The sequence below is a fragment of the Chlorocebus sabaeus genome, chromosome 14, assembly GCF_047675955.1.
Source record: "Chlorocebus sabaeus isolate Y175 chromosome 14, mChlSab1.0.hap1, whole genome shotgun sequence".
NCBI lineage: Eukaryota > Metazoa > Chordata > Mammalia > Primates > Cercopithecidae > Chlorocebus > Chlorocebus sabaeus.
Window position 1 is genome coordinate 27,191,766 of NC_132917.1, and position 24,656 is coordinate 27,216,421.

Genomic DNA, 24,656 nt, shown 5'->3' on the forward strand with positions numbered 1-24,656 from the left:
CCTCCCATGACCCTCCCAATGGCGCCTCTGGGGCCCCCATCCCTTATCCCTTCTCTCTCCCAGCTCAAGCGGACGAGCCGGTGGGGGCGTGCGGGGAGGCGCAGGTGCTAGGGTCTCCGGCACCTGGGAGATCCCCTTCCTCCCCGAGTGGACGAGCCAAGTTGAGAGGAGGAATTCCACCTCCAGTGCCCGAGGGGCTAAGAGGAGAGGGGAGAGAGGGAGGGAGATAATAATTGCTTTAACGATTCCTTACTTGTAGACTACGTCAGCATTTAAGTGTCTTTCCCATTCATAATCTGATTTAATTCCGTTCACTTTCTCATTCATTCTTTCATTTATTCAGCAAATATTTATCGAACATCTCCTATGTGTCTGGCATTATGTTAAAACCTGGAGATACAGCGATTGTTAAGAGTGTTGGGCTTCTAGGGAGAATCAAAGCGCAAAGACCCCAGCTTTTTAAAAAGAATTATTGTTCCTTTCTTTTCTTTTTTTGTTTTTCTAAAGCTCTGCCACTTACGGTGTGATTTTGGAGAAACTGGTTTATTTGTGCCTCAGGTTTCCCACCTGTAAAGCAAAGCGTGTGAAATCTCACAGGGTTGTTGTGAGGCTGAAATGAGACAATGTGGGGGAAGGATCTTTATAACTCTCACAACACTATGTGACTGGATGATGATGATTAATTTCCACCAATCTGTTAGTTACTTCTTTGTTCAATAACATATAAGCCCTTACATTATTTCATGCTTTGGTTGAGTCTGAAATCTGAATTGAGAACCTGTGTATGAGTCCCAATTTGTCCAGTTGTGTGATCTTAAGCAACCAACTCAACTACTCTGAGCCTGTTTCATCACCTGAAAAATGAGGGTGTCAGTATTGACCAACATGTTAGTGTTGGTGTATCCAGTGAAATACTGTCTGTGAAAAGTGTGTTGTTCAGTGCAATAAATGTTGGCTAACATTGTATTTAGGGCAGATCCTTTGGTTTCTAATTCTCAATGCAGTATTTCTGTTTCTGTGAGATTTTTCCCGCTGTAATATCCAGTACAGTGTGTGCACACTTGGGGCTCGGAAGCTTCTGCTACTTTCCTTTCTGAGAGGATAAAATGGGACCAGCGGGACTGTGCGTGCTAAGCATGTGATCAAGCCATGGGCCGGGTCCTCTGACTTCTGCTGACCTGGCGACCCTGATCTCTGGCCTCGGAGGACACTTGCCCAGGGATTCTCACTGCCATGGTTGTTGTCCTGCACTCCCAGGCTCCAGGTCCTCGGGAGAAGAGGGCATTGTCCCTGTAGGGCAAAAGTCCTGAGTCTCAGGTCTTCATCTTCAAGGGCCAAAGCAGAGACTTGGCGAGTCAGGATGCGTGCAAAGAGGAACCCCAGGAGTTTCCCTGGGGTTACCAGAGAGCTGGGGGCCTAGTGACCAGGAAAGGGTGGTGCAGGCAGTGGTACAGGGGGTGGTGCTCTGAAAGCCTAGGGTGCTTGAGTTAATCATCACTGTGGCTCAGATAAGGCCCTGCCAACTAGAAGCAGAGTCATTGTGACCAGAGGCGTTTGTGTGGTTGAAGAGGCAGGTGGAACAGTGTATCCACAGCACGGGACCATGCCAGGCACAAAACGGTTTCAACATGTCATTGAGACCCCGGAGCCTGGCAAGTGGGAGGTGAGACCCCTTCTTCATGTTGGCTTTCTGTGCTGATTCCTAGAATTATTTTTCATCCAGTCTTCCCTCCACCCTGGTTTCTGCTCACCTCTTCTTCTTTCCTGATGTTCTTTCCCTAATATGCCCAGAGTACCAAGTGCAAGCTGAGTTTCTAGTGTGGTGTGTGTGTGCATGTGTGTGAGTCCCAACTCTGTGCCTGCTGCCACTCCCACCTCCAGCTTAGCAGGTGTGAATGAAGCTTTGGCTTCCTGCTGCATCCTTGTCCCCTCTTCCTTCTAGTTGTCTGGGTATGAGGCAGCTGTGCCAATCACAGAGAAGTCAAACCCACTGACCCAGGACCTAGACAAAGCAGATGCTGAGGAAATTGTTCGACTGCTGGGACAATGTGATGCTGAGATCTTCCAGGAGGAGGGGCAAGCCCTGCCCACATACCAGGTAACCAAGACCCAAGACCTGGACCCTGCACATAAACATGCCAACCCCAACCCCACCTCTGCTCTCCCTGACCATGACTCCTAATATCAGAAACCCTGAGACCCCCTCCGCCAACCATTGTCCTCCTTTTCTTGGCTTCTCATTCCTGCCTGTTCCCTACAGAGACTCTACAGCGAATCCATTCTGACCACCATGGTACAGGTGGCTGGGAAAGTTCAGGAAGTGCTGAAGGTACTAACCCTTCCTTCTGTTCCCTGCCTAAACTTTCCTGTTTCCGTCTTTCTCTTGTTATTGTCTCTATTTCTCACTTTGATAGATCTCATTCTCCTTTCTCCCTTTTGGAAATCCTCCCTTTTGGATGCTTCTTCTCATCTTATGAATAAATAATAATTACTCATCTGCTTAATACTTTATAATTGACAATCTACTTTCACACCTATTACCCTCATAAAAGCATGTGAAGTTGATATGACTTCTGTTTGTTTTTGTCAGATGAAAAACAAAGATTTAGAAAGGATGATCACTGTAGCTTGCTCAAATACACTCAGCTAATAATTGCTGGATAATGCTGCTTTTATTATTTACTTTTATTTAGATGACAAAGCTGCTTTCAGTTCTTTCTGGAATAAGTAAGGATTTGAACAACTAGTGGAGCAAGACGTGGGAGTGAAACTGGTTTCTCTAATCCAGTGTTCTTTTTGCTACATTACACTGCATGTATTTGTTCAGTTTTGTGATGAGAGGAGGGATAAGGAGTCTTTCCAATTCCTCTTGCATTACTGACAAAAAAAAGAATATTCTTCCTCCAACCTGAGCCAGGCCCTGGTGACATATGCCTCTTTCCTTCTTCAGGAGCCAGATGGGGGGCTGGTTGTGCTGAGTGGAGGGGGTACCTCTGGCCGGATGGCATTCCTCATGTCGGTGAGCACTCTGGTCCCCAGTTTTCTTCCCCCTCCACTTCTGGAGGTGACCCTCAGAAGCATAAAGATCATCATAACTAAGCTCCCGGGTGGCCCCTCACTAGACTTGGACTCCAAGCCTGGCTCTCTCTCTCTTCCAAAAGCTAGATAGCACCGTGAAGTCCCATTTCTTCTGGGCCCATCTGAGTCCCGCCAGTGTGTTGTCAATGTCTCTACATCCCATGCACCACCAAGTAATCATTTCCAAGTAGCAGCTTTAAGTGCCAGATTCCATGTAGGACTAGGTTAAGCACTGGTCTAAGAGAATCATTATGTAGTCTGTGCCCTCTAGGAGCTGAAAATCCAAGATAATTGTTTCTTCTCTGTCATTACCTCTTTACATCCTCTCCCCCTTACAGGTGTCCTTTAATCAGCTGATGAAAGGTCTGGGACAGAAATCTCTTTACACCTACCTCATTGCAGGGGGTGACAGGTAAACCAAGTTAGCCTATGAATATTTTGTTTGACCTAAATAGTATTTCTTAGAAACTGGGTTTGAATGCCTTTAGACAGAGATTGTGTCCAGCTTGCCTTAGTCCCCACCATTCCTTATTCCCTCACACTTGGCCCACTTCACATACTCATGTTGCCTGACTGGCTGTTGTAGGTATTTGGGTTTTTCAACTCTGCAGAGTGTCTATCATGGTGCCCAACAAACTGTGGGTGCTCATTCAACGATAGTTTTCCCTTTATTCCCATCTCTTAATGTAGCCTGCCCTAATAAACCATAGGCTTCTGCTTCCCAACCAGTGCCACTGACCTTGAGTCTGTCCTCTTAGGTCTGTGGTGGCCTCTAGGGAGGGGACAGAAGATAGTGCCTTACACGGGATTGAGGAACTGAAGAAGGTCTGTGCTTTTCACTGATATTGACCAGAGACCTCTATCTTCTCATGGGGACATAAAAGCCCCAGCATTCAGCCAAAGCCTATTTCCTCCCTCCCCTGTTCCTGGCCCCGATATCCTCACACAGTAGGTTTGTGCCCTGGAATCCTCCCAGTTACACTGCCTTGTCCATCCTTGTCTCCTAGGTGGCTGCTGGGAAGAAGAGGGTGATTGTTATCGGCATTTCTGTGGGACTCTCTGTGAGTAGAAAGATGGGTTGAGCGGATCAATTTTAGAGAGAGGAAGTGAGTGGGAATGGAATAGCATGGAAGATAGATCAATGAGATGGGTGCTAGAAAGCAGGAAGTTTGCTCAAGGAATTTTGGTTTTAGTTTCACTAACTTGGATCGAGTCATGTGAATGTGGGAAGATGGGGAAGGGATTCTATTTCAGAATAACTGTGTATCAATCAATCAGCAACCAAGATAGGTGGACTAGTCCAGGGCTGAGCAAACTATACTGGCTGGCCAATGCAGCCAGCTGCCTGTTTTTAAAGTTTATTTGTTTGTTTGTTTGTTTGTTTTTGAGATGGAGTCTCGCTCTGTCACCCAGGCTGGAGTGCAATGGCATGATTTCGGCTCACTGTAACTTCCGCCTCCTGGGTTCAAGCAATTCTCCTGCCTCAGCCTCCCGAAAAGCTGGGATTACAAGTGCCCACCACCATGTCCGGCTAATTTTTGCGTTTGTAGCAGAGACAGGGTTTCACCATGTTGGCCAGGCTGGTCTCGAACTCCTGACACCAGGTGATCCACCCGCCTCACTCGGCCTCTCAAAGTGCTGGGATTACAGGCATGAGCCACCCACCGGGCCCTAAAATAAAGGTTAGTTTAGTTTAGTTTAGTTTTGTTTTGTTTTTTGTTGTTTTTTGAGGCGGAGTCTCCCTCTGTCTCCCAGGCTGGAGTGCGATGGCATAATCTCGGCTCACTGCAGCCTCCTCCTCCCAGGTTCAAGCAATTCTCCTGCCTCAGTCTCCCCAGTAAGTGGCACATGCCATCATGCCTGGCTAATTTTGTATTTTTAGTAGAGACAGGGTTTCACCATGTTGGCCAGGCTAGTCTTGAACTCCTGACCTCAAGTGATCTGCCCACCTTGGCTTCCCAAAGTGCTAGGATTACAGGTGTGAGTCACCATGTCCAGCCCCTAAAATAAAGTTTTATTGGAACACAGCCATTTTTGTTTACATATGGCCCAGGGCCTCTTTCATGCTATAGCCATAGGGTTGAGCAGTTGGACAGAGACCACAGGGCCCACAACCCTAAAGTATTTACTATCTGGCCTTTTACAGAAAAATATGGCCCCTGGACTAATCCCTTGCTGCTTAAAATATGGTGCCTGCACCAACAACATCAGTGTCACCTGGGACTTATTAGAAACACAAAATCTGAGGCCCCACTCCAGACCTACTGAGCATTTTAACAAGATTTCCAGGTAGTTTGAGAAGCACTGAACCAGATAACTCCAAGTTTCCTCTCAATTCTGCAGCTCTCTGGCTCTAAGAATTCACTGAGCAGAAACTAGATCCCACCAGTGTTATATATGGAAGGAAGCACACAAAGAGAAGAGGATATTGACTTCAAAGAGCTTATGATTTAGTTCAATAGTATTCCAACTTTACCATCCAGAAGATTTCCTCGGGGAACTTGTTAAAAATGTGGTGCCCTTGAGGTACTTGTTAAAAATGTGCTCCCCCTTCAAATGTGGATCCAGTAGATTGTAACTATACCTAGGAATCTGCATTTTGAACAAGCATTCTGAAGGATTCTGATGCACTTGAGCCTCGGGCACCGGTCAGAGTAATGACCCCCTCATCATGCCCTTCTCTCTCTTCACCATCAGGCTCCCTTTGTGGCAGGCCAGATGGACTACTGCATGAACAACACAGCTGTCTTCTTGCCAGTCTTGGTTGGCTTCAATCCAGTGAGCATGGCCAGGTGAGCCTTCTGGAATGACTGGGCAGTCCTGGGGCAGGCTGGAAGGGAACATGTCAAAGTCTATAGTACAACCACAAGGGAGAGAACAGATAGTCTTGTTCACCAAATCTCAGAATATGAAAGTAAATATGGGGTGCCCCTAAGCTTATAAGTTTTTTTTGTTTGTTGGTTGGTTGAATTATTCTCTCCTTGTTTCGCAAAGCATTAAAGGCAGCTTATAAAGGATGCATAAAATACAAGATAGCATACCTTCGAAATGGAGATTGAAGAGGCAAGAAAAACAACGGATAAAATGGAGGATAAAATGGGGTCAGGAAGATGCATACCACAAATATCTTTGCTTTCATAGAGGGATGAGACCCAAGCACCTTTTCAAAGTAGTAGCAGTGCGTGCCAGAAGGCCTGCTACTCCTCTTTGTTCAGTTCCTTTATTTAGTGCCCATTCTCTCTCATCATTCCAGGCACCCCTTTCCTCCCCTGAGGCTCCTCAGATCTCTCACCCTTTTCCCTTTCCTGAGAGCCCCTCATTACCAAATCACCTCCCTCTTATTCTCTATGTCAGTGGTCACTCTGATCTCAGAATAAGTCAACATATTAAACCAGTAGTGCTCAGATGTGGTTCTGTACATGAGCTGCCTGGGGAATGTTACAAAAAAATAAAGAAGATTCTTAGTTCCTTGTGTAAGAGGTCTGATTTTGTAGGTTTGGAGTAAGGCCCTGGAATATCTATTTTTTGAAAGCAACCCTGGAGATTCTGATGCACAGCCAGGTTTGGGGAACTCTGCTAAATAAACCATTGGAGTGGGCCACCTGACAAAGCTGAGGGCTTCCTGACACCAGAGGGATGCGGCAAAGGCTTGTTGATTATTTTAGAGCAGCTTTTTGTATTTAGCGGTGGTCTTGGAAAGGGGGACAAATGGGTTTTTCCAAGGTGCTTTTTCACCTCCCAGATTCTAGGCTGTAGTATAATTTATGCAAAGGTGTAGATGAATCTGAAATACTCCTAACCCTGATCCTTTTCATGGAGGGCTCTCCTTCACCAAAAATGTATCTGCTGCAGTGGATGCTAATTTCAGGCCCTATGACTAAGTGAAATGAAGAATTTCAAACAACGTAGGCGTGGAGATCTTCCAGTTGTTCCTTAAATCAGTGGCTCCCAAACTTGGCTGATTTTCAGAGTCATCTGGGAAGCTTTTTTAAAATACAGATTTTTGGGCTCCACTCCCGAACTACTGAATCTGAATCTTAGGGTGGATGTGGTACCCAGAAATGGGTAGTTATCAAAAAATAAAACTCCCCAGATGATTTGGATGCCCAGTTGTGTTTAGGAAACTCGACGTTAAACCGTACAATATGAACCCTCTCTGCTTTAGTCTCCTCTTTCTTAGGACTCTAGAAGTTTCAGAAATAGTTTGAGGAAAAATGACAGGAGACATTTTATACAACGGGCATGAAATATGTGAAACTTGTCTGCCCTAGAAGTAATACAGAAGAAAAAAATATAAAAATAGTTCAAGAAGGGAGGGAACCTTTGCATGATGGGATGATAAGGCGAAATTAGGGGTGCCATGTACAGAAGTAACTGTCTCTTTGAGGTCCTGCCACAATGGGCGATTCACAAATTATCCCCTAGCAAAGCCATTAAAAATCAACTAAAGAAGATCGTCATTCTTTGAGATTCCATGATTTGTAACTAAGCAGATAACAAGTCTGTAGCTCTCTTGTCTCATGAACACATTGATTTGTTCCCAATTAATTTACTCAAGGAATGTTCGACAACTGTGAGGTGCTACCTGGCAGCTTGGTTCCTTCACTGTTATCCCTCCCTCTGGTACTGAGAGTTCACTTTTTGGAGGGATTTCCAGAATGTATTCCCATGAATGGGAAGGGCTTCTGATGGACCCTAAGATGGAACATGAGGTGGCAATTTTGACATTTGAATGACAGACATTCCCTAAAGGACCTGCAGAGGGCGAGATGAGTGTAGCCATGGCATTGGAGCTTATGCAAGGAGCAGGTTTTGGTCTCAGGCTGGGACTTTAAACTTGAGTGTTGACTTTGCTCTGGGCTTGAGGTGCTGAATGTTTTATGAACCCCCGTCCTCGGGGTTCAGGGACACAATGCCTCTAAAAGCTCCAAAGCATATGTCTGTATGAGGTTGTTGACCTCTGACTTCAATCCCGATGCAGTCTTTGATCATGACTCCCAGCTGAGACCCTTCTTTGAGATCCTCATAGACAATCTCCCCACCTTGTGTCTCTCTGGATCTCAGAAATGACCCCATTGAAGACTGGAGTTCAACATTCCGACAAGTAGCAGAGCGGATGCAGAAAATGCAGGAGAAACAGAAAGCTTTTGTGCTCAATCCTGCCATCGGGGTAGGGCCTCTCCTTTTTCTATGTTCTCCACCACCCCCCAACACCTGGGAACTGCTTGCCACTTCCTTGGGGCCTCTGATTTTAGGTTCTGTTACATCTTGTTTAAATTCCTGAGGCATTGTGAGTCAGCTAAAATGTTATAAACCAAATCCTATTTTCCCATTTATGTTTTCACCTTAAGATATTTCATCTTCATTCCAACCCTGTCTCTCAAATTGGTAAGCCTTAAACACTTCAGTGGTCTGGGACAGTTTCTGTTTAAAGAAGCTCTTTGCCATCTATGTATAGACAGTGTTGAATAGCCATTGTTATGTCTCAGTCTGTCTCTCTCACATATTTACATTTTAAATATGGGCTTTAAAAAATGGGGTGCAGTTTTGTTTCATTCTTCTGCCTTTCTAAATCCTCTCCAAAATTTGGTGGCCCTTCTTAGCTTGAAAGCTGTTTTCTCCTGTTCCTTTTTTCTCATCTGGATTGCGGATACATTTCACTAGCACCATTTCCCCTTACTTGGGCCTTATGAGGGCCTTAGCCAAATTCCAGCCGGTGCCTCCTTCTACTAGTGATGGGCACGCCATCTGCGACATTCTCCTCCATCTTCCTTTTGTGAGATAGGAAGGTAGAATTCCCCATGACATAAGAATTCCACAGCTTTCACCTCCCAAATCCTCATCTTTCTTTCCTCCTCTATGCAAATGTTGACTTTCAATCTTCTTTTCTCAGTCACTACTGGTTTTTTTTTTTTTTTTTTTTTTTGAAACGAAGTCTTGCTCTTGTCACCCAGGCTGGAGTGCAATGGCGCAATCTTGGCTCACTGCAACCTCTGCTTCCCTAGTTCAAGCAATTCTCCTGCCTCAGCCTGTGGAGTAGCTGGGATTATAGGCACCTGCCACCATGTCTGGCTAATTTTTGTATTTTTAATAGACAGCCTGTTGGCCAGGCTGGTCTCAAACTCCTGACCTCAGGTGATGTGCCTGCCTCGGCCTCCCAAAGTGCTGGGATTATAGGCGTGAGCCACTGCACCCAGCCTCAGCCACTACTGTTATCATTCTGTTTGCTGTAGCCTCTTTGTCTCTCTGGTGTGCTGTGTTCCACATCTGGACTGCTGCAATCACTGTTTCACTGGTCTCTGAAAAGCATATGACACGTGGTATTTGGATTGATAAACTACCACAGAAAATGGTGGAGATGGGGGAGGTGGGGGAGAAATTTCTTGGAAAGAAAAGTGCTCTCTGGTCTGGGTGTGGTGGCTCATGCTTGTAATCTCAGCACTTTGGGAGGCCAAGGTGGGCAGATCACTTGAGGTCAGGAGTTCAAGACCGGCTTGGCTAACATGGTGAAACCACGTCTCTACTAAAAATACAAAAATTAGGCCGGGCGCAGTGGTTCACGCCTGTAATCCCAGCACTTTGGGAGGCCGAGGCAGGCGGATCACGAGGTCAGGAGATCAAGACCATCCTGGCAAACGCGGTGAAACCCCGTCTCTATTAAAAATGCAAAAAATTAGCTGGACGTGGTGGCGGGCGCCTGTAGTCCCAGCTACTCGGGAGGCTGAGGCAGGAGAATGGCGTCAACCCGGGAGGCGGAGCTTGCAGTGAGCCGAGATGACGCCACTGCACTCCAGCCTGGGCAACAGAGTGAGACTCCGTCTCAAAAAAAAAAAAAAACAAAATACAAAAATTAGCCAGGCATGGTGGCAGGTGCCTGTAATCCCAGCTACTTGGGAGGCTGAGGCAGGTGAATCACTTGAATTTGGGAGGTAGAGGTTGCAGTGATCCAAGATTGCACCACTGCACTCCAGCCTGGGTGGCAGAGCAAGACTCCATCTCAAAAGTAAATAAATAAATAAATAAATAAATAAAAGCACTTTGGGAGGCCGAGGATTGTGAATCACGAGGTCAGGAGATGGAGACCATCCTGGCTACCATGGTAAAACCCCGTCTCTACTAAAAATACAAAAAATTAGCCGGGCGTGGTGGCAGGTGCCTGTAGTCCCAGCTATTGAGGAGGCTGAGGCAGGAGAATGGTGTGAACCCAGGAGGCAGAGCTTGCAGTGAGCTGAGATCCTGCCACTGCACTCCAGCCTGGGTGACAGGGTGACAGAGCAAGACTCCATCTCAAAAAAAAAAAAAAGGAAAGAAAGAAAGAAAAGAAAAGCACTCTATGAAAAACCCTTGACCCAGCTGACAAGAGACCCAATCACTGTGACTTCCTCTCCAGAAAGTCCTGAATATACCTAGGAGTGACCAGAGGAGGCCCTTCCCCTCTTTCTAATCTTCCTCTTGGTCAAGCCCACCCCAGCACCCTTCCTCACAAGCACACTGGGGGCCACCAGTGCTATCACATGCATGCCCGGGGGTTACTAACAAGTGGTCTCTGGGGTCTTCATCCTCTCCCAATTCCTCCTGGGTGTCTTCACCTCCTCAGCCCGAGGGTCTCAGCGGCTCCTCCCGGATGAAAGGTGGAAGTGCCACCAAGATCCTGCTGGAAACCCTGTTATTAGCAGCCCATAAGACTGTGGACCAGGGCATTGCAGCATCTCAAAGGTAGGGAGGATCTGGACAAGAGAGAGCTCAGAGTCAGGCAAGCGTGAGATGGTGTGGATGGGGATTGGCAGGTCTAGATCCCCGGACTGGTCTGGTGGCAATAAGACTGCAGCCCACCACGCCTCCCCTGGGAAGGGAGCTGGCTGGAACATGCTGTTGCTCCCACCACATGGTCGCAGAGTCCGAATTGTTTCCAGTGGATCCTGGATTCCTCAGGTCCAGACCTAATCCCTGAGCCAGCCTGGGGCCTCCAAAGCTAGCCTGGCTCCCTAGGGTCCTTTGATTTGGGGGTGGTCCAGGTCATGCAGGTAGAGCTCATCCTACTCAGGGCTTGCCTCCCTCTCCAGGGTCTCTAGCCTCACTCCCAGGCTGCTCACTCCCCTTCCTAGTGGCTCTCAGATCCTGCTCCTCCAGGTGCTTTCCTGATGCACTCCTCCCTCTTTCTGCTCTTTTGTTTTCTGCCCATTGAAGCCCTTGCTGCCCCTCCCGAACGCAGTCTGGGCCTACTCTCTGCACCTCTCCAGGGACCAGCAGAACTTAGTTCTAAGGGAGCTGTGCCTTCACCTCCCTGCTCAGGGAGGTACCTAAGCTTTCTGAGGGGTCATTGGGCCCTTCTTGGGAGCTGGTGGCTTTTCTCCCAGATGCCTCCTGGAAATCTTGCGGACATTCGAGCGAGCTCATCAGGTGACCTACAGCCAAAGCCCCAAGATTGCCACCCTGATGAAAAGTGTCAGCACCAGGTGTGTAGATATGTGTTTAGAGGTGGGGATGTGGCCTGGATGGAGAATACCGAGAGCAGGGAGACTCTATGAGACTTGTTAGCATGGTATGGGCGATGGGATTGCATGGTTTGTTGACTCCTGTGCTCTTCTGTGGACATCTCTGGCCTCTTTTCACTGTGATCTCATGTCCTGACCTCTGACCCATTCTCAGTCTGGAGAAGAAAGGCCACGTGTACCTGGTTGGCTGGCAGACCCTGGGCATCATCGCCATCATGGATGGAGTAGAGTGCATCCACACCTTTGGCGCTGGTGGGACCCCAGTCCAGACGTTCTTCCTGCTTCCTCCTGATCCCAACCAATTGGGCTGCTGTCCAGACACTGTCCTACTCCCAACCCATGGGTGTTCTTCAGTGTCCCTCCTTCCCTGTCTAAATAGGCACTTCAGTCAAATTCTTCTTCCTTTGAACCCCAATTCGGTCCTTGATTCCTTCTCAGCTCCCACCCCTGTGCTTAACTATTGCCTCCCACATGGGCTACGCCTCACTTGACGCCCCACTTGCTACTTTTCCTCCCAGTCCCATTTTCTTACCCTGAAGCCTAGAACCTTCCTTTTCTATATAGCCAATCACTCATCTCTCCTTGTCCTTAAACTTCCCAGATTTCCGAGATGTCCGTGGCTTTCTCATTGGTGATCACAGTGACATGTTTAATCAGAAGGCTGAGCTCACCAACCAGGTCGGAGAAGAACAGGACTTGGGGAAGTTGGGGAGAACACTGGTGTGCTGAGGGTGGAAGAAAAGGGGAAGGTGAAGCTAGTTGAGAAGTTCATTGGAATAGGTGGTCCAGAGAAGAGAATATGGGTCAGAAGTCATGAGGCTCTGGCACAGCATGGGCAGTGTGGAAGGCTCTAGATCTAGTCCCCAAACCTGGCACTAGTCCACTGACTTGTTACATCATCTTGGGCAAAACACTGTACCTTTTTGAACCTCAGCTCTCTCACCTGTAGACAAAAGTGTTAGATCTCCTCCACGGCCCGCTTTAGTCCTCAAGTCTGTGTTTTAGAGTGTTTGCATGGTCTTCTGCCCCAGGGTCCCCAGTTCACCTTCTCCCAGGAGGACTTCTTGACTTCCATCCTGCCCTCCCTCACGGAAATTGACACTGTGGTCTTCATTTTCACCCTGGATGGTGAGAGGGAAGATGGGAGCGGTGAGGGCTGGGGAGTGGGGAAGTAGAATGACTCAGAGGAGCTGTCATTTTTCTCAGTCTTAGGGTACCTGCTTAGAGGGAGGGAATGGGTGAATATCCTGACCCAGCCAGGGGAGCAGGAGGAACAGCTGCATAGCCAGCCTTTCGACTCTAATGTCCTCCCCTTCTCCTAGACAACCTCACGGAGGTGCAGACTATAGTGGAGCAGGTGAAAGAGAAAACCAGCCACATCCAGGCCCTGGCACACAGCACCGTGGGGCAGACCTTGCCGGTGAGAGTCCAGCTGTGATGAGGGGACCTAGGTGGCAGTTGTGGCCAGGCCTTCCTGGAGATGGCTCTCCTGCTCCTCTTTCTCTCTCTCCAGATCCCTCTGAAGAAGCTCTTTCCCTCCATCATCAGCATCACATGGCCACTGCTTTTCTTTGAATATGAAGGAAACTTCGTCCAGGTATGGGGAATGAGAAGGTCCTATCTGCAGTAAGGGGCTCAGAGGGAGAGGGATTCCAGGAATCAAAAAACCCAAGGCTGGAGTGTAGAAAGCTTGGAGACCTCTCTGACCTTCACAAAGCCAGCTGGGCAAGGTCATGGGTTACCAGGCCACTAGTCAGAATTCCCAAGGCAATGATTTACTGGGCGCTGTCTCTAGGAATATGCAAAAAGTGCAGGATAGGCCACCAGTCACCTGACAGATGTTCATTTGTCTTTTGGGACAGGTTAATTCTTTTTAATTTGAGACGGAGTCTCACTCTGTCGCCCAGGTTGGAGTGCAGTGGCGCGATCTCGGCTCACTGCAACTTCTGCCTCTTGGGTTCAAGTGATTCTTGTGCCTCAAGTAGCTGGCACTACAGGTGCGTGCCACCATGCCCAGCTAACTTTTGTATTTTTAGTAGGGATAGGGTTTCCTCATGTTGGCCAGGCTGGTCTCAAACTCCTGACCTCAAGTGATCTGCCTGCCTCGACCTCCCAAAGTGCTGGGATTACAGGTATGAGCCATTGTACCTGGCTGGGACATGTTAATTCTTGATACCAAAGTCATCATCATTATTCAAAAGCTTTTACAGCACCTTTTATTTTTTATTTTTTGCAAATTTACTATGCTGAATTCATTGCAGATAACTTTACATGCATATAGTCCCTGCTTGCCAATGAATTATAATCCAGCACAAGTACTGATAATAATTACAGAAATAATAATCAGTGTGTGTACTCTTTGCAATTTAGAGCTTTGTGTGGGCTTTGGGAACTCTGGATGCCAGTCTAGCTCTGCTGTGTAGCCCAAGAGAGCAAGCAATTTTGCATCTGTGGTTCTCCGTTTTCTCGTACACCACCGGCCCACCCTCCACGGGCAGAATCAGGGCCCTGAAGGTTGCTCTGGAGAGGTGTGGTCTCTTATTCGTTATTCAAACCACGTCTGTCAGGAGGTTTCCTGGTTTGACCAGACACAGCTGAAACACTGACTTACCTGGACTTAGAGCTCTTATAACAAGAAGAGGAAGTTTCTCTGCCCCTGAACAGGGAATCCACCTCCTTCCAGTTTCATTTCGTTTCGTTTCGTTTTCTTTTCTTTTCTTTCTCTCTCTCTTTCCTTCCTTCCTTCCTTCCTTCCTTCCTTCCTTCCTTCCTTCCTTCCTTCCTTCCTTCCTTTCCTTCCTTCTTTCCTTCATTCCTTCCTTCCCTTCTTCCCTCCCTCTTTTCTTTTCTCTTTTCTTTTCTTTTTTTCTTTTCTTTTCTTTTTTTGACAAGGTTTCACTCTTTGGCCCAGGCTAGAGTGCAGTGGTGCCATCTCAGCTCACTGCAACCTCCGCCTCCCCTGCTCAACTGATCCTCCCACCTCAGCTTCTGAAGTAAGTAGGACCACAGGCACTCACCACCATGACTGGCTAATTTTTGTATTTTTTGTAGAGACAAGGTTTCTCCATGTTGCCCAGGCTGGTTGCCAACTCCTAGACTCAAGTGATCCACCCGCCTTGGCCTCCCAAAGTGCTGGGATTACAGGCGTGAGCCACCACGCCTATCCAAAACACTGTATTTTTAAAGAAAAATGTTCATTTTAATAGCAATATTTTTTTTGTAGTAAAAACATTACAAATTACAGAAATACAAAAAGGAAAAAATCACTCCAAATCCACCATCTTCAAAAAAAAAAAAAAAAAAAAGAGACTGACAGATTTTGGAGAATGTCCTTCTAAATTTCTATTATATGCATATATAAATATATTTGTACAAAAGTAAGACCATACTTGATATGCTGCTTTAAAGTTGCTTTTTTTCATTTAAAATTACGAACATCTTTCTGTACTAACAGATCACTATCATTGTCAAAAATTGTTATTATTATTATGTTTTTATCATGCCAGGACATGTTCTCATCTGAAAGATCACTGCTATCATTTTTAATGTCAATGTAATATTGTATCCGCTGTATGGATGTACCATAAATTGTTTACTCTAACTCCAACTATTAGACACAGAGACAGCTTCAATATTATGGTTTTTATTAAAGTGCTGCACTGAACATCCTTATACACACATTTTTTGGGAATTTGACTATTTCACCAGGATAAACCTCAAAAGCGAAATCATTGGGTCAAAGGGGATGTAAAATTTTGAAGCTTTTTGATACATATAGTGAAATTGCCCTCCAAAGAGGTTTATAAATAAAGTGTGAAGTTGCTTGTTCCCTTACACCCTTATAAATACTGGATAGCATCCTTATAAAAAATCTTTGCTAATTAGCAAAGCAACAAAAGGGCATTTCAGTGTTGTGCTAATTTTGTTTCACCATGTTGGCCAGGGGTTTCACCATGTTGGCCAGGCTGGTCTTGAACTCCTGACCTCAAGTGATCCACCCACCTCTGCCTCCCAAAGCGCTGGGATTGTAGGCGTGGTCCAGAAAGCTTTTTCTAACACCTAAATTGTAAAGGAATTTCATCCATGTTTTCTGCTAGTAAAGATGGTTTCTTTTTTCTTTTTTAAACACTTAGATCTTTAATTTATTGGGAGTTTATTCTTGTGTATGGGGTAAGGCATGAATCCAATTATATATTTTTCTAAGTGATTATCAAATTGTCCATATATATGTATATATTTTTTATTTTTTTGAGACAGAATCTCACTCTGCCACCCAGGCTGGAGTGCAGTGATGTGATCAGATTTCACAGCAACCTCAAACTCCTGGGCTGAAGCAATCATGTCACCTCAGCCTCCCAAGTAGCTGGGACTACAGGCACATACCACCATGCCTGGCTAATTAAATTTTTTTTTTTTTTTTGTAGAGACAGGATTTTGCTGTGTTGTACAGGCTGGTCTCAAATCCCTGGCCTCAAGCAATCCTCCTGCCCCAACCACCCAAAGAGCTGGGATTACAGGGGTGAGCCACCATGCCTGGCTCTAATATAATTTTTTTAAGTTCATCTTTCCCTGAATGATTTAGGATGCTACCTGTGTCACATACTCAGTTTCTATGTGCATTGGTCTATTTAAGGACTTTCTATTCTGTTCCACTGGTTTGTCTATTGATGTGCTGGTACCATATGTTTTAATTATAGAGGCATTATGGTATGTTTAGTGCCAATAGGGTTTGTTCTTCATTCTTCTTCTTCTTTTTTTTTTTTTTTGGAGACGGAGTCTCATTCTGTTGCCCAAATTGGAGTTCAATGGCATGATCTCGGCTCACTGCAACCTCCACTCCCCAGGTTCAAGTGATTATCTTGCCTCAGTCTCCCAAGTAGCTGGGATTACAGGCAGGTGCCAGCACGCCAGGCAAATTTTCTTTTGTGTTTTTAGTAGAGATCAGGTTTCACCCTGTTGGCCAGGCTGACCTCAAGTGATCTGCTCACCTCAGCCTCCCAAAGTGCTGGGATTATAGGCGTGAGCCACTGCACCCAGCCTATTCTTCTTTTTAAGGATTTTCCTGGCTATAACCAGGCCGATTTTTCCATGTGTACTTTAAAATGAACGTGTCCTATTCCAAATTATATAAAATTTAAAATATTTTTGTGTTAATGGTGTTCATGTTAGTGGTATAAATGGTTAGTGGTATAACCCAAATCTAACTGACCTTTCTCCCAAAGTGCAGTCTGACATACACCCTATAGCATCAGTACTGCATACTTACTGGCCAGTTTCATGCTGAAATTGGTCAGATATCTGTTCTTATACTTAGTGTCCTGGTCATTCATTTGTTAAAATGTTTTCAATATACCCTCTTCCAGGGTTTTGTGTGAACAGCTATTTCTAGAATTCCAGAATAAAGAAGTAAAAGTAGCAGTAGCCTGTTTCCTCAGCCTGGCTAGGACCATGTATATTAGTACTTTTTTTTTTTGATGATATAGAGTTTCATTCTGTCATCAGGCTGGAGTGCAGTGGTGCGATCTCAGCTCACTGCAACCTCTGCCTCCTGGGTTGAAGCAATTCTGCTGCCTCAGCCTCCTGAGTAGCTCTGACTTACAGGTGCTTGCTGCCATACCTGGCTAATTTTTGTATTTTTAGTAGAGATGGGATTTCACCATGTTAGCCAGGATGGTCTCAGTCTCCTGACCTCATGATCCGCCCACCTTGGCCAGTACATTTTCATGCTGCTCTAAAGAACTGCCTGAGACTAGGTGATTTATAAAGGAAAGAGGTTTAATTGATCCACAGTTCAGTATGGCTGGGGAGGCCTCAGGAAACTTACAATCATGGTGGAAGGTAAAGGGAAAGCAAGGTGTCTTCTTCCCAAGGTGGCAGAAAGAAGTGCCAAGTGAAGGGGGAAGAACCGCTTATGAAACCATCAGATCTCATGAGAACTCACTCACTATCCCAAGAATAGCATGGGGGAACCCCCCTGCCATTGTGATTCAATTACCTCCCCCTGGTCTCTCCCTTGACACATGGGGACTGTGGGGATTACAATTCAAGATGAGATTTGGGTGAGGACACAAAGCCGCCTAACCATATCACCAATTAATTAATCCCCTCAACACCTTTACTGGGGCCCAGTTTCCCTGCTAATGTGCCAATAGGTATTATAAGTGCCCCAAAGTGGACAAAATATAAGGGCCAAAAACAAGTGGCAGTTTTATACTCACGATACCACGTTTGTACAACTTTTTAGTTTTCGACATGCCTTCACATAGGTTCTCTCATTCATCCAGGAAATATTTGCGGCAAAGTAGGAAATGCCCTCATCATTGAATCAGAAGACCTGGATTTAGGTCCTCATTCTGCATCTCGTTATCATATGAGCTGCTCCAAGTTAATTTACTTCTGACCTCTAGTTGCCCCATATGTAAAAATGAGGATAGATAAACTAATTGTGTAGGGTTGTTACGAAAATTAAATAGAATTCATTTTTCAACAAACATTTTTTTTTTCCCCTGAGACATAGTCTCACTCTGTTGCCCAGGCTGGAGTGCAGTGGCACAATCTAGGCTCACTGCAACCTCCACCTCCCGGATTCAAGTGATTCTTGTGCCTCAGCCCCCCGCGTAGCTGGGATTACAGGTGTATGCCAGCACTCCCAGCTAATGTTTGTATTTTTAGTAGAGACAGTGTTTCATCGTGTTGGCTAGGTTTGTCAAGAACTCCTGACTTCAGGTGATCTGCCCACCTTGGCCTCCCAAAGTGGTGGGATTACAGGAGTGAGCCACTGTGCCTGGCCTTAACAAATGTATTGATCAGCAAACATGTCAGTCATGATCTAAAAAACTGGGGCCCTGGAGCAGAGTAAGTCACCATCTCTGCCCTCTCAAGAAGCCTGTGGTTTAGTGGAATGAATCCCACTCCTGCTGTCAGATACCTGGGGAGAAAAAGGAACGATTCAGCAGGATCAAAATCCTAATGTGGAAGGACTCAGAGAACATGTCTGTCTACCTAGGGGTCAAAAACACGAATGGGTGAAACTACCAGATTTGCCTGAGACAGTTCTGGTTTATATCTACTGCCCTGACATTTAAACCCTGGGCTACTGAAACAAATCATGTCTGCATTTTGCTCCCTGGTTCTTGACAGTTGGTTTCCCGTCTGATAACAGGGCCCTGTTCACTCTGCTGCTCTTCTGTCCTCTAATTTTTGACACCCCCGTGTGTCTGCCCTTTTCAGAAGTTCCAGCGTGAGCTAAGCACCAAATGGGTGCTGAATACAGTGAGTACAGGTGCTCATGTGCTTCTTGGGAAGATCCTACAAAACCACATGTTGGACCTTCGAATTAGCAACTCCAAGCTCTTCTGGCGGGCACTGGCCATGCTGCAGGTAGGGATATGATGGGGCAGGGACAGGTGGGGCCTGGGCTCAATGCTTAGGCTGTCAGAGGAGGGCATTTTGCAGAGGTATGGAAATGTGTAAGAGTACAGGCTGCCTTTTCTATGTGCTTCTGCTCCTCCAATTAGGTGCATCTTCTCCTTAAGGAGTGTGTGAGCACACTTGGGTGTGTTTGTGAAATTGTAATTATTAGGCAAGACTGTTTCAGTTACAAATGTGATGGAAAACGAGTTTATACTGGTTTAAGCTAACCAAAGAAAATGACAACTGAAATAACTGAACAATCTTAGGGCAGCTAAATCTAATGTGTTCCAGAACTTTCCACCCTTAACTCTGCTTTCCTCTGTGTTGCTCTCATTCTTTTTTTTTTTTTTTTTGAAATGAGGTCTTGCGCTATCACCCAGGCTGGAGTATAGCAGCGCTATTTCAGCTCAGTGCAACCTCCGCCTCTGAGGTTCCAGTGATTCTCCTGCCTCAGTCTCCTGAGTATCTGGGATTACAGGCACCCACCACCATGCCCAGCTAATTTTGTATTTTTTAGCAGAGACAGGGTTTCGCCATGTTGGCCAGGCTGGTCTGGAACGCCTGACCTCAGGTGATCCACCCGCCTCAGCCTCCCTAAGTGCTGGGATTATAGGCGTAAGTCACTGCGCCCAGTCGTTGTTCTCATTCTTAGGCAACTTTTCTCCATTAGGTGGCAAACTGGCCACCAGTAGTGCCAGCCTGACAACTTAGTTGGCAATACTAGTGGGCAAAGAACTTGCCTGTCCTGTGGTTCTTGCAAATGCCTGGTCGGAGGCTCTTGCTTGGGACACATGCATGTCCCTGAAGCAATCACTGTTTTCCAGGGCAAGGGGTGCTCTGCCCAGTCTGGTTCATGTGCTCTCCCTTCAGGATGGTGGTGGAAAAAGGGCTGGGAGGTGAGCCTCAATCCAACCTCATTACCTGAGCATGGGGGAGCGATAGATCCTCAGAGGAAAACCAAGGTGCTGATACCAGAAGGAGGAGTGGATGCTGAGCAGACGGCACAACAGATGGTCATGAAAATGGGGTCGCCAGATTCAGCAAATAAAAATACAGGACGCCCAGTTAAATTTGAATTTCAGATAAATATGGAATAATTTTTTCATTAAGTATGCTCTATGGAATATTTGAGATTTTTAAAGTTTTTTCATTATATATTTGGATGTCCTGTATTTTTGTTCACAAAATCTGGCAACCCTATGTGAAAGGAATCAATCAATGAACATTTAGTGAGCACCCACCAGGTCCCCAAAATAAACTATGGTTCTTACTGAAGTCCAGTGGACGTACAAAGAAGGTGGGGGTCAGTATGCATTATAGCAAAAAGAAGGCCTCATGGAAGAGGTGGTATTTGAGCTAGGCCTGGTGGTTATGGCTTGGACAGATGGACAGAAGGGCATTCCTGTTAGGTCATTCACCAAGTCCCAGAAGGGGGACTGGGCATGATATGTGAGGGACACAGGTCTGACCAGAGTGGCGAGTCACTTTAGAGCACAGTGAGAGATTGTGAAGAAGTAGGAAGGGGAGGATGTGGAAGGTTAAAGTCAGGCAGGAATTTGGACTTGCCAAATGCAGCTAGACCTGTGCTGTCCAAAACACTGGCCACTAGTCGCATGTGGCTACTGAGCACTTGAAATGTGGCTAGTGTGACTAAGGAACTGAATTTTTAATTTTATGTAAAAACCAAAGCTGTATAATTTTTAAATTAAATGTAACTTTAATGTTTCGGTAGGACTACATTTCGCTTTTTAGCATTGCAAATCTAGCACCCAAATTGAGGTGGGCTGGCTGGGCATGGTGGCTCATGCTGTAATCCCAGCATTCTGGGAAGCCAAAGCGGGCAGATCACTTGAGGTCAGGAGTTCGAGACCAGCCTGGCCAACATGGTGAAATCCTGTCTCTACTAAAAAAAAAAAAAAAAAAAAAAAAAAAAAATCCAGGCATGTTGGCACAGGCCTATAGTCCTATCTATTACGGAGGCTGAGGCAGGAGAATTGCTTGAATCTGGGAGGTGGAGGTTTCAGTGAGCCAAGATAGTGCCACTCCACTCCAGCCTAGGTGACAGAGTGAGACTCTTTCTCAAAAAAAAAAAAAAAAAATCAAAAAGAGTCACAAAAAACCAAATTGAGGTGTGCTCTAGTTGTAAAATACACACTGGATTTCAAAATACAAAATATGAATATAGAAAAATATTGCAAAATATCTCACTAATAATGTTTAATGTTGTTTACATTGGGTTATATACTGGGTTAAATGAAGTATATTATTGAAATTGATTTCAGGCCAGGCATGGTGGCTCATGCCTATAATCCCAGCACTTTGGGAGGACAAGGTGGGCAGATCACAAGGTCAGTAGAAATAGGTGAAATCAATTTTTTTTTTTTTTTTTTTGAGATGTATTCTCGCTCTGTCACCCAGGCTGGAGTGCAGTGGCACGATCTTGGCTCACTGCAACCTCCGCCTCCTGGATTCAAATGATTGTCCTGTCTCAGCCTCCTGAGTAGCTGGGATTACAGGCATGCACCACCACGCCCAGCTATTTTTTTTTTTTTTTTTTTTTTTTGTATTTTTAGTAGAGATGAGGTTTCACCATATTGGCCAGGCTGGTCTCCAACTCCTGACCTTGTGATCTGCCTGCCTTGGCCTCTCAAAGTGCTGGGATTACAGGCGTGAGCTGCCGTGCCCGGCCAATTTCACCTATTTCTTTTTTTAATACATCTACTAAAAACACATGTGTGGTTTGCATTATTATTTTTTCTTTATTTTTATTTTTTTAGAGACAGGGTCTCACGCTGTTACCCAAGCTGGAGTGCAGTGCAGTGGCACCACCATGGCTCCCTACAGCTCAAACTCCTGAGCTCAGGCAATCCTCCCACCTCAGCCTCCTGAGTAGCTGGGATGATAGGCAGGTGCCACCACACCCAGCTAATTTATTTTATTTTTTGTAGAGATGGGGTCTTGCTATGTTCCCTAGGCTGGTCTTGAACTCCTGGGCTCAAGTGATCCTCCTGTTTTGACCTCCCAAAGTGCTGGGATTACAGGTGTGAGCCACCATGCCCAGCCTTGCATTATATTTCTACCGGACAATGCTGAGCTAGACAGACAGGAGGGTAGTGACAAAATGGAAGCAGTGTTTGCAGATGAACAGTCTTACATTAGTGTGCAAGATGGATGTGGTTATAGAGGAAACTAGAGAGAGGGAGTCCAGATTACCAACCTACAGGATTGGTGTGACATGCATGCAAATTTGACCAATTTGCCATTAATTCTCCAGTTTAACCCAGCCAATCAAGCCCACCACCAACCCCCTTAACCTAGTTTTTCTTTTCTTTCTTCTTTTTTTTGAGATGGAGTCTTGCTCTGTAGCCCAGGCTGGAGTGCAGTGGCTGGATCTCAGCTCACTGCAAGCTCCGCCTCCTGGGTTTATGCCATTCTCCTGCCTCAGCCTCCCAAGTAGCTGGGACTACAGGCGCCCGCCACCTCACGTGGCTAGTTTTTTTTTTTTTTTTTTTTTTTTTTTTGTATTTTTTAGTAGAAACTGGGTTTCACCGTATTAACCAGGATGGTCTTGATCTCCTGACCTCGTGATCCGCCCATCTCGGCCTCCCAAAGTGCTGGGATTACAGGCTTGAGCCACCGGGCCCGGCTAACCTAGTTTTTCTTTACACCTGGGAATTACGAGTTTAGGATTGCCAACATGGACTAATCATCTACAGCCTCTACAGCCAGGCTTCGGGATCCCAGCCTCCCACTCTCATAGCTTCTTCTCCCTTGACTCCATTCTTAGTTCCTCTGGCCTTTAGCCTGACACTGATCTTGCCACTTTTTCCTTAGCGGTTCTCTGGACAGTCCAAGGCTCGATGCATCGAGAGCCTCCTCCGAGCGATCCACTTTCCCCAGTCACTGTCAGATGATATTCGGGCTGCTCCCATCTCCTGCCATGTCCAGGTTGCACATGAGAAGGAACAGGTATCCTGCCCACTGCTGGTCATTCAACAAATACTTCTTGAGTACTTTCAATGTGCCAAGAAGTTTGTTTGGCACTGGGTTTACAAAGCTCAGTGGCATTCTGCTCACAAGGACATCCACATTCATGGGGGAGACATGACTGTGATAAGTGGTCACGGAGGTGTGAAAAAGGTACTACAGGGGCATAGAAAAGGGGTCTTCTATTCTGCCTAGGAAGGGAGTCAGGAAAAAGAGGCAGAAAGGGTATTTGGACTGGGTTTTGAAGGATGAATAGGAGTTTTCCTGGTCAAAATGAAGGTTTCTCCCTGCTCTTAATCCACCTTGTTACCACCTTCTAGTCTTCATAACATCCAATTTCCATCTAACCTGGTGGCTCCTGATTCCTATATCAAATGCTTTAACTCCTGCAGGGTTCTGTTGTTTTTTTTTTTTTGAGAGGGAGTCTTGCTCTGTCACCCGGGCTGCTGGAGTGCAGTGGCGCGATCTTGGCTCACTGCAACTTCTGCGCTCCCGGGTTCAAGAGATTCTCTTGCTTCATCCTCCCAAATAGCTGGGATTACAAGTGCCAGGCACCAATGCCTGGCTAATTTTTGTATTTTTAGTAGAGATGGGGTATCACTATATTGGCCAGGCTTGTCTCAAACTCCTGAACTTAAGTGATCTGCCCGCCTCGGCCTCCCAAAGTGCTGGGATTACAGGTGTGAGCCACTGTGCCCGACCTTCCCCTGGGGTTCTTTCTCAAATGACCTAATTCCCTCAGGCTTCAGTGTCCGTTGCCTCTTCCCCACAGGTGATCCCCATCGCCTTGCTGAGCCTCCTATTCCGGTGCTCGATTACTGAGGCTCAGGCACACCTGGCTGTAGCTCCTTCTGTCTGTGAGGCTGTCAGGAGTGCTCTTGCTGGGCCAGGTCAGAAGCGCACCGCCGACCCCCTGGAGATCCTAGAGCCTGACGGTCAGTGAACCCGTGTTTCTGGGTGGGTGAAAGGGGCCCAACCCTGCCCACTTCAGCCCAGCCGGCCCAAGGGGACTTATGCTAGCAGCATATGTGGGAGGAAGAAGTCCCGTTTCCAGGGGCACCAGCAGCCCAGGGTAGGGAGAAAGATTCTCTCCATTTTGGGGGAGAGTTCTTGCTCTTGACCTAGTGGTTTCTACTCTCATCGACTTATTCCGATTTGATAAATAAAATGAAATGTCTTATTTTGGAAAGTTAACCTTTCAAAGTCAGTAAATCAAACAGTAGATTAGAGGTGGGACAGGATGGGTGGCATGGGTTGGTCTTAACAGCAGATTTGTTTCTTTAATTCTGCCCCCAACTCAATTTCATTGGTCCCTAATACAAGCCTTATACTAACATCCCTATATTTTCATTACCAACATGCAGCCAGGTGTACATATGTGCACACACACTCCAATCCCACACAGACACACAATGAGAGGTGGGAACTTTTAGGTAATTCCAGGGGAAGAGGGAAGAAGTTGTGTACTTAACATAGGAAATCCAGAAAAAGGGCAGTCTTCATCAGACATGACAAGATCTAGAATGAATGCTACATCCACGCATTAGACCATGAAATGAGGGTCACATCCCCTGCCCGTGTTTGTAAGAGGAACATAAGGAACTCTGGGGGTGCTGAAAGCCCTTGGTGGTGGGACCTAACAAACACTAGAAACCCCAGGCTGTACATTTTAGACATCAGCTG

General features: G+C 46.2%; 1 protein-coding gene across 3 annotated transcripts; it reads left to right on the forward strand.

Moving 5' to 3' along the window:
* Positions 1-39: 39 nt before the first annotated feature.
* Positions 40-24,274, forward strand: GCKR (glucokinase regulator). 3 transcript variants are annotated; one of them, XM_007971123.3, is made up of 19 exons: positions 40-1,663; positions 1,943-2,098; positions 2,261-2,329; positions 2,951-3,019; positions 3,417-3,490; positions 3,837-3,903; positions 4,086-4,139; positions 5,776-5,870; positions 8,143-8,248; positions 10,676-10,794; positions 11,436-11,534; positions 11,728-11,825; positions 12,175-12,251; positions 12,605-12,701; positions 12,896-12,993; positions 13,087-13,170; positions 18,804-18,953; positions 22,821-22,955; positions 23,746-24,274. In XM_007971123.3, the coding sequence occupies exons 1-19, from the start codon at positions 1,604-1,606 to the stop codon at positions 23,914-23,916; spliced, it is 1,878 nt and encodes a 625-aa protein (XP_007969314.3). In that variant the 5' UTR covers positions 40-1,603; the 3' UTR covers positions 23,917-24,274. The 3 variants fall into 3 exon arrangements, with proteins under 3 accessions (XP_007969314.3, XP_072878982.1, XP_072878983.1); XM_073022881.1 differs by lacking the exon at positions 22,821-22,955; XM_073022882.1 differs by lacking the exons at positions 18,804-18,953; positions 22,821-22,955; positions 23,746-24,274 and adding an exon at positions 14,625-14,718.
* Positions 24,275-24,656: the final 382 nt, after the last annotated feature.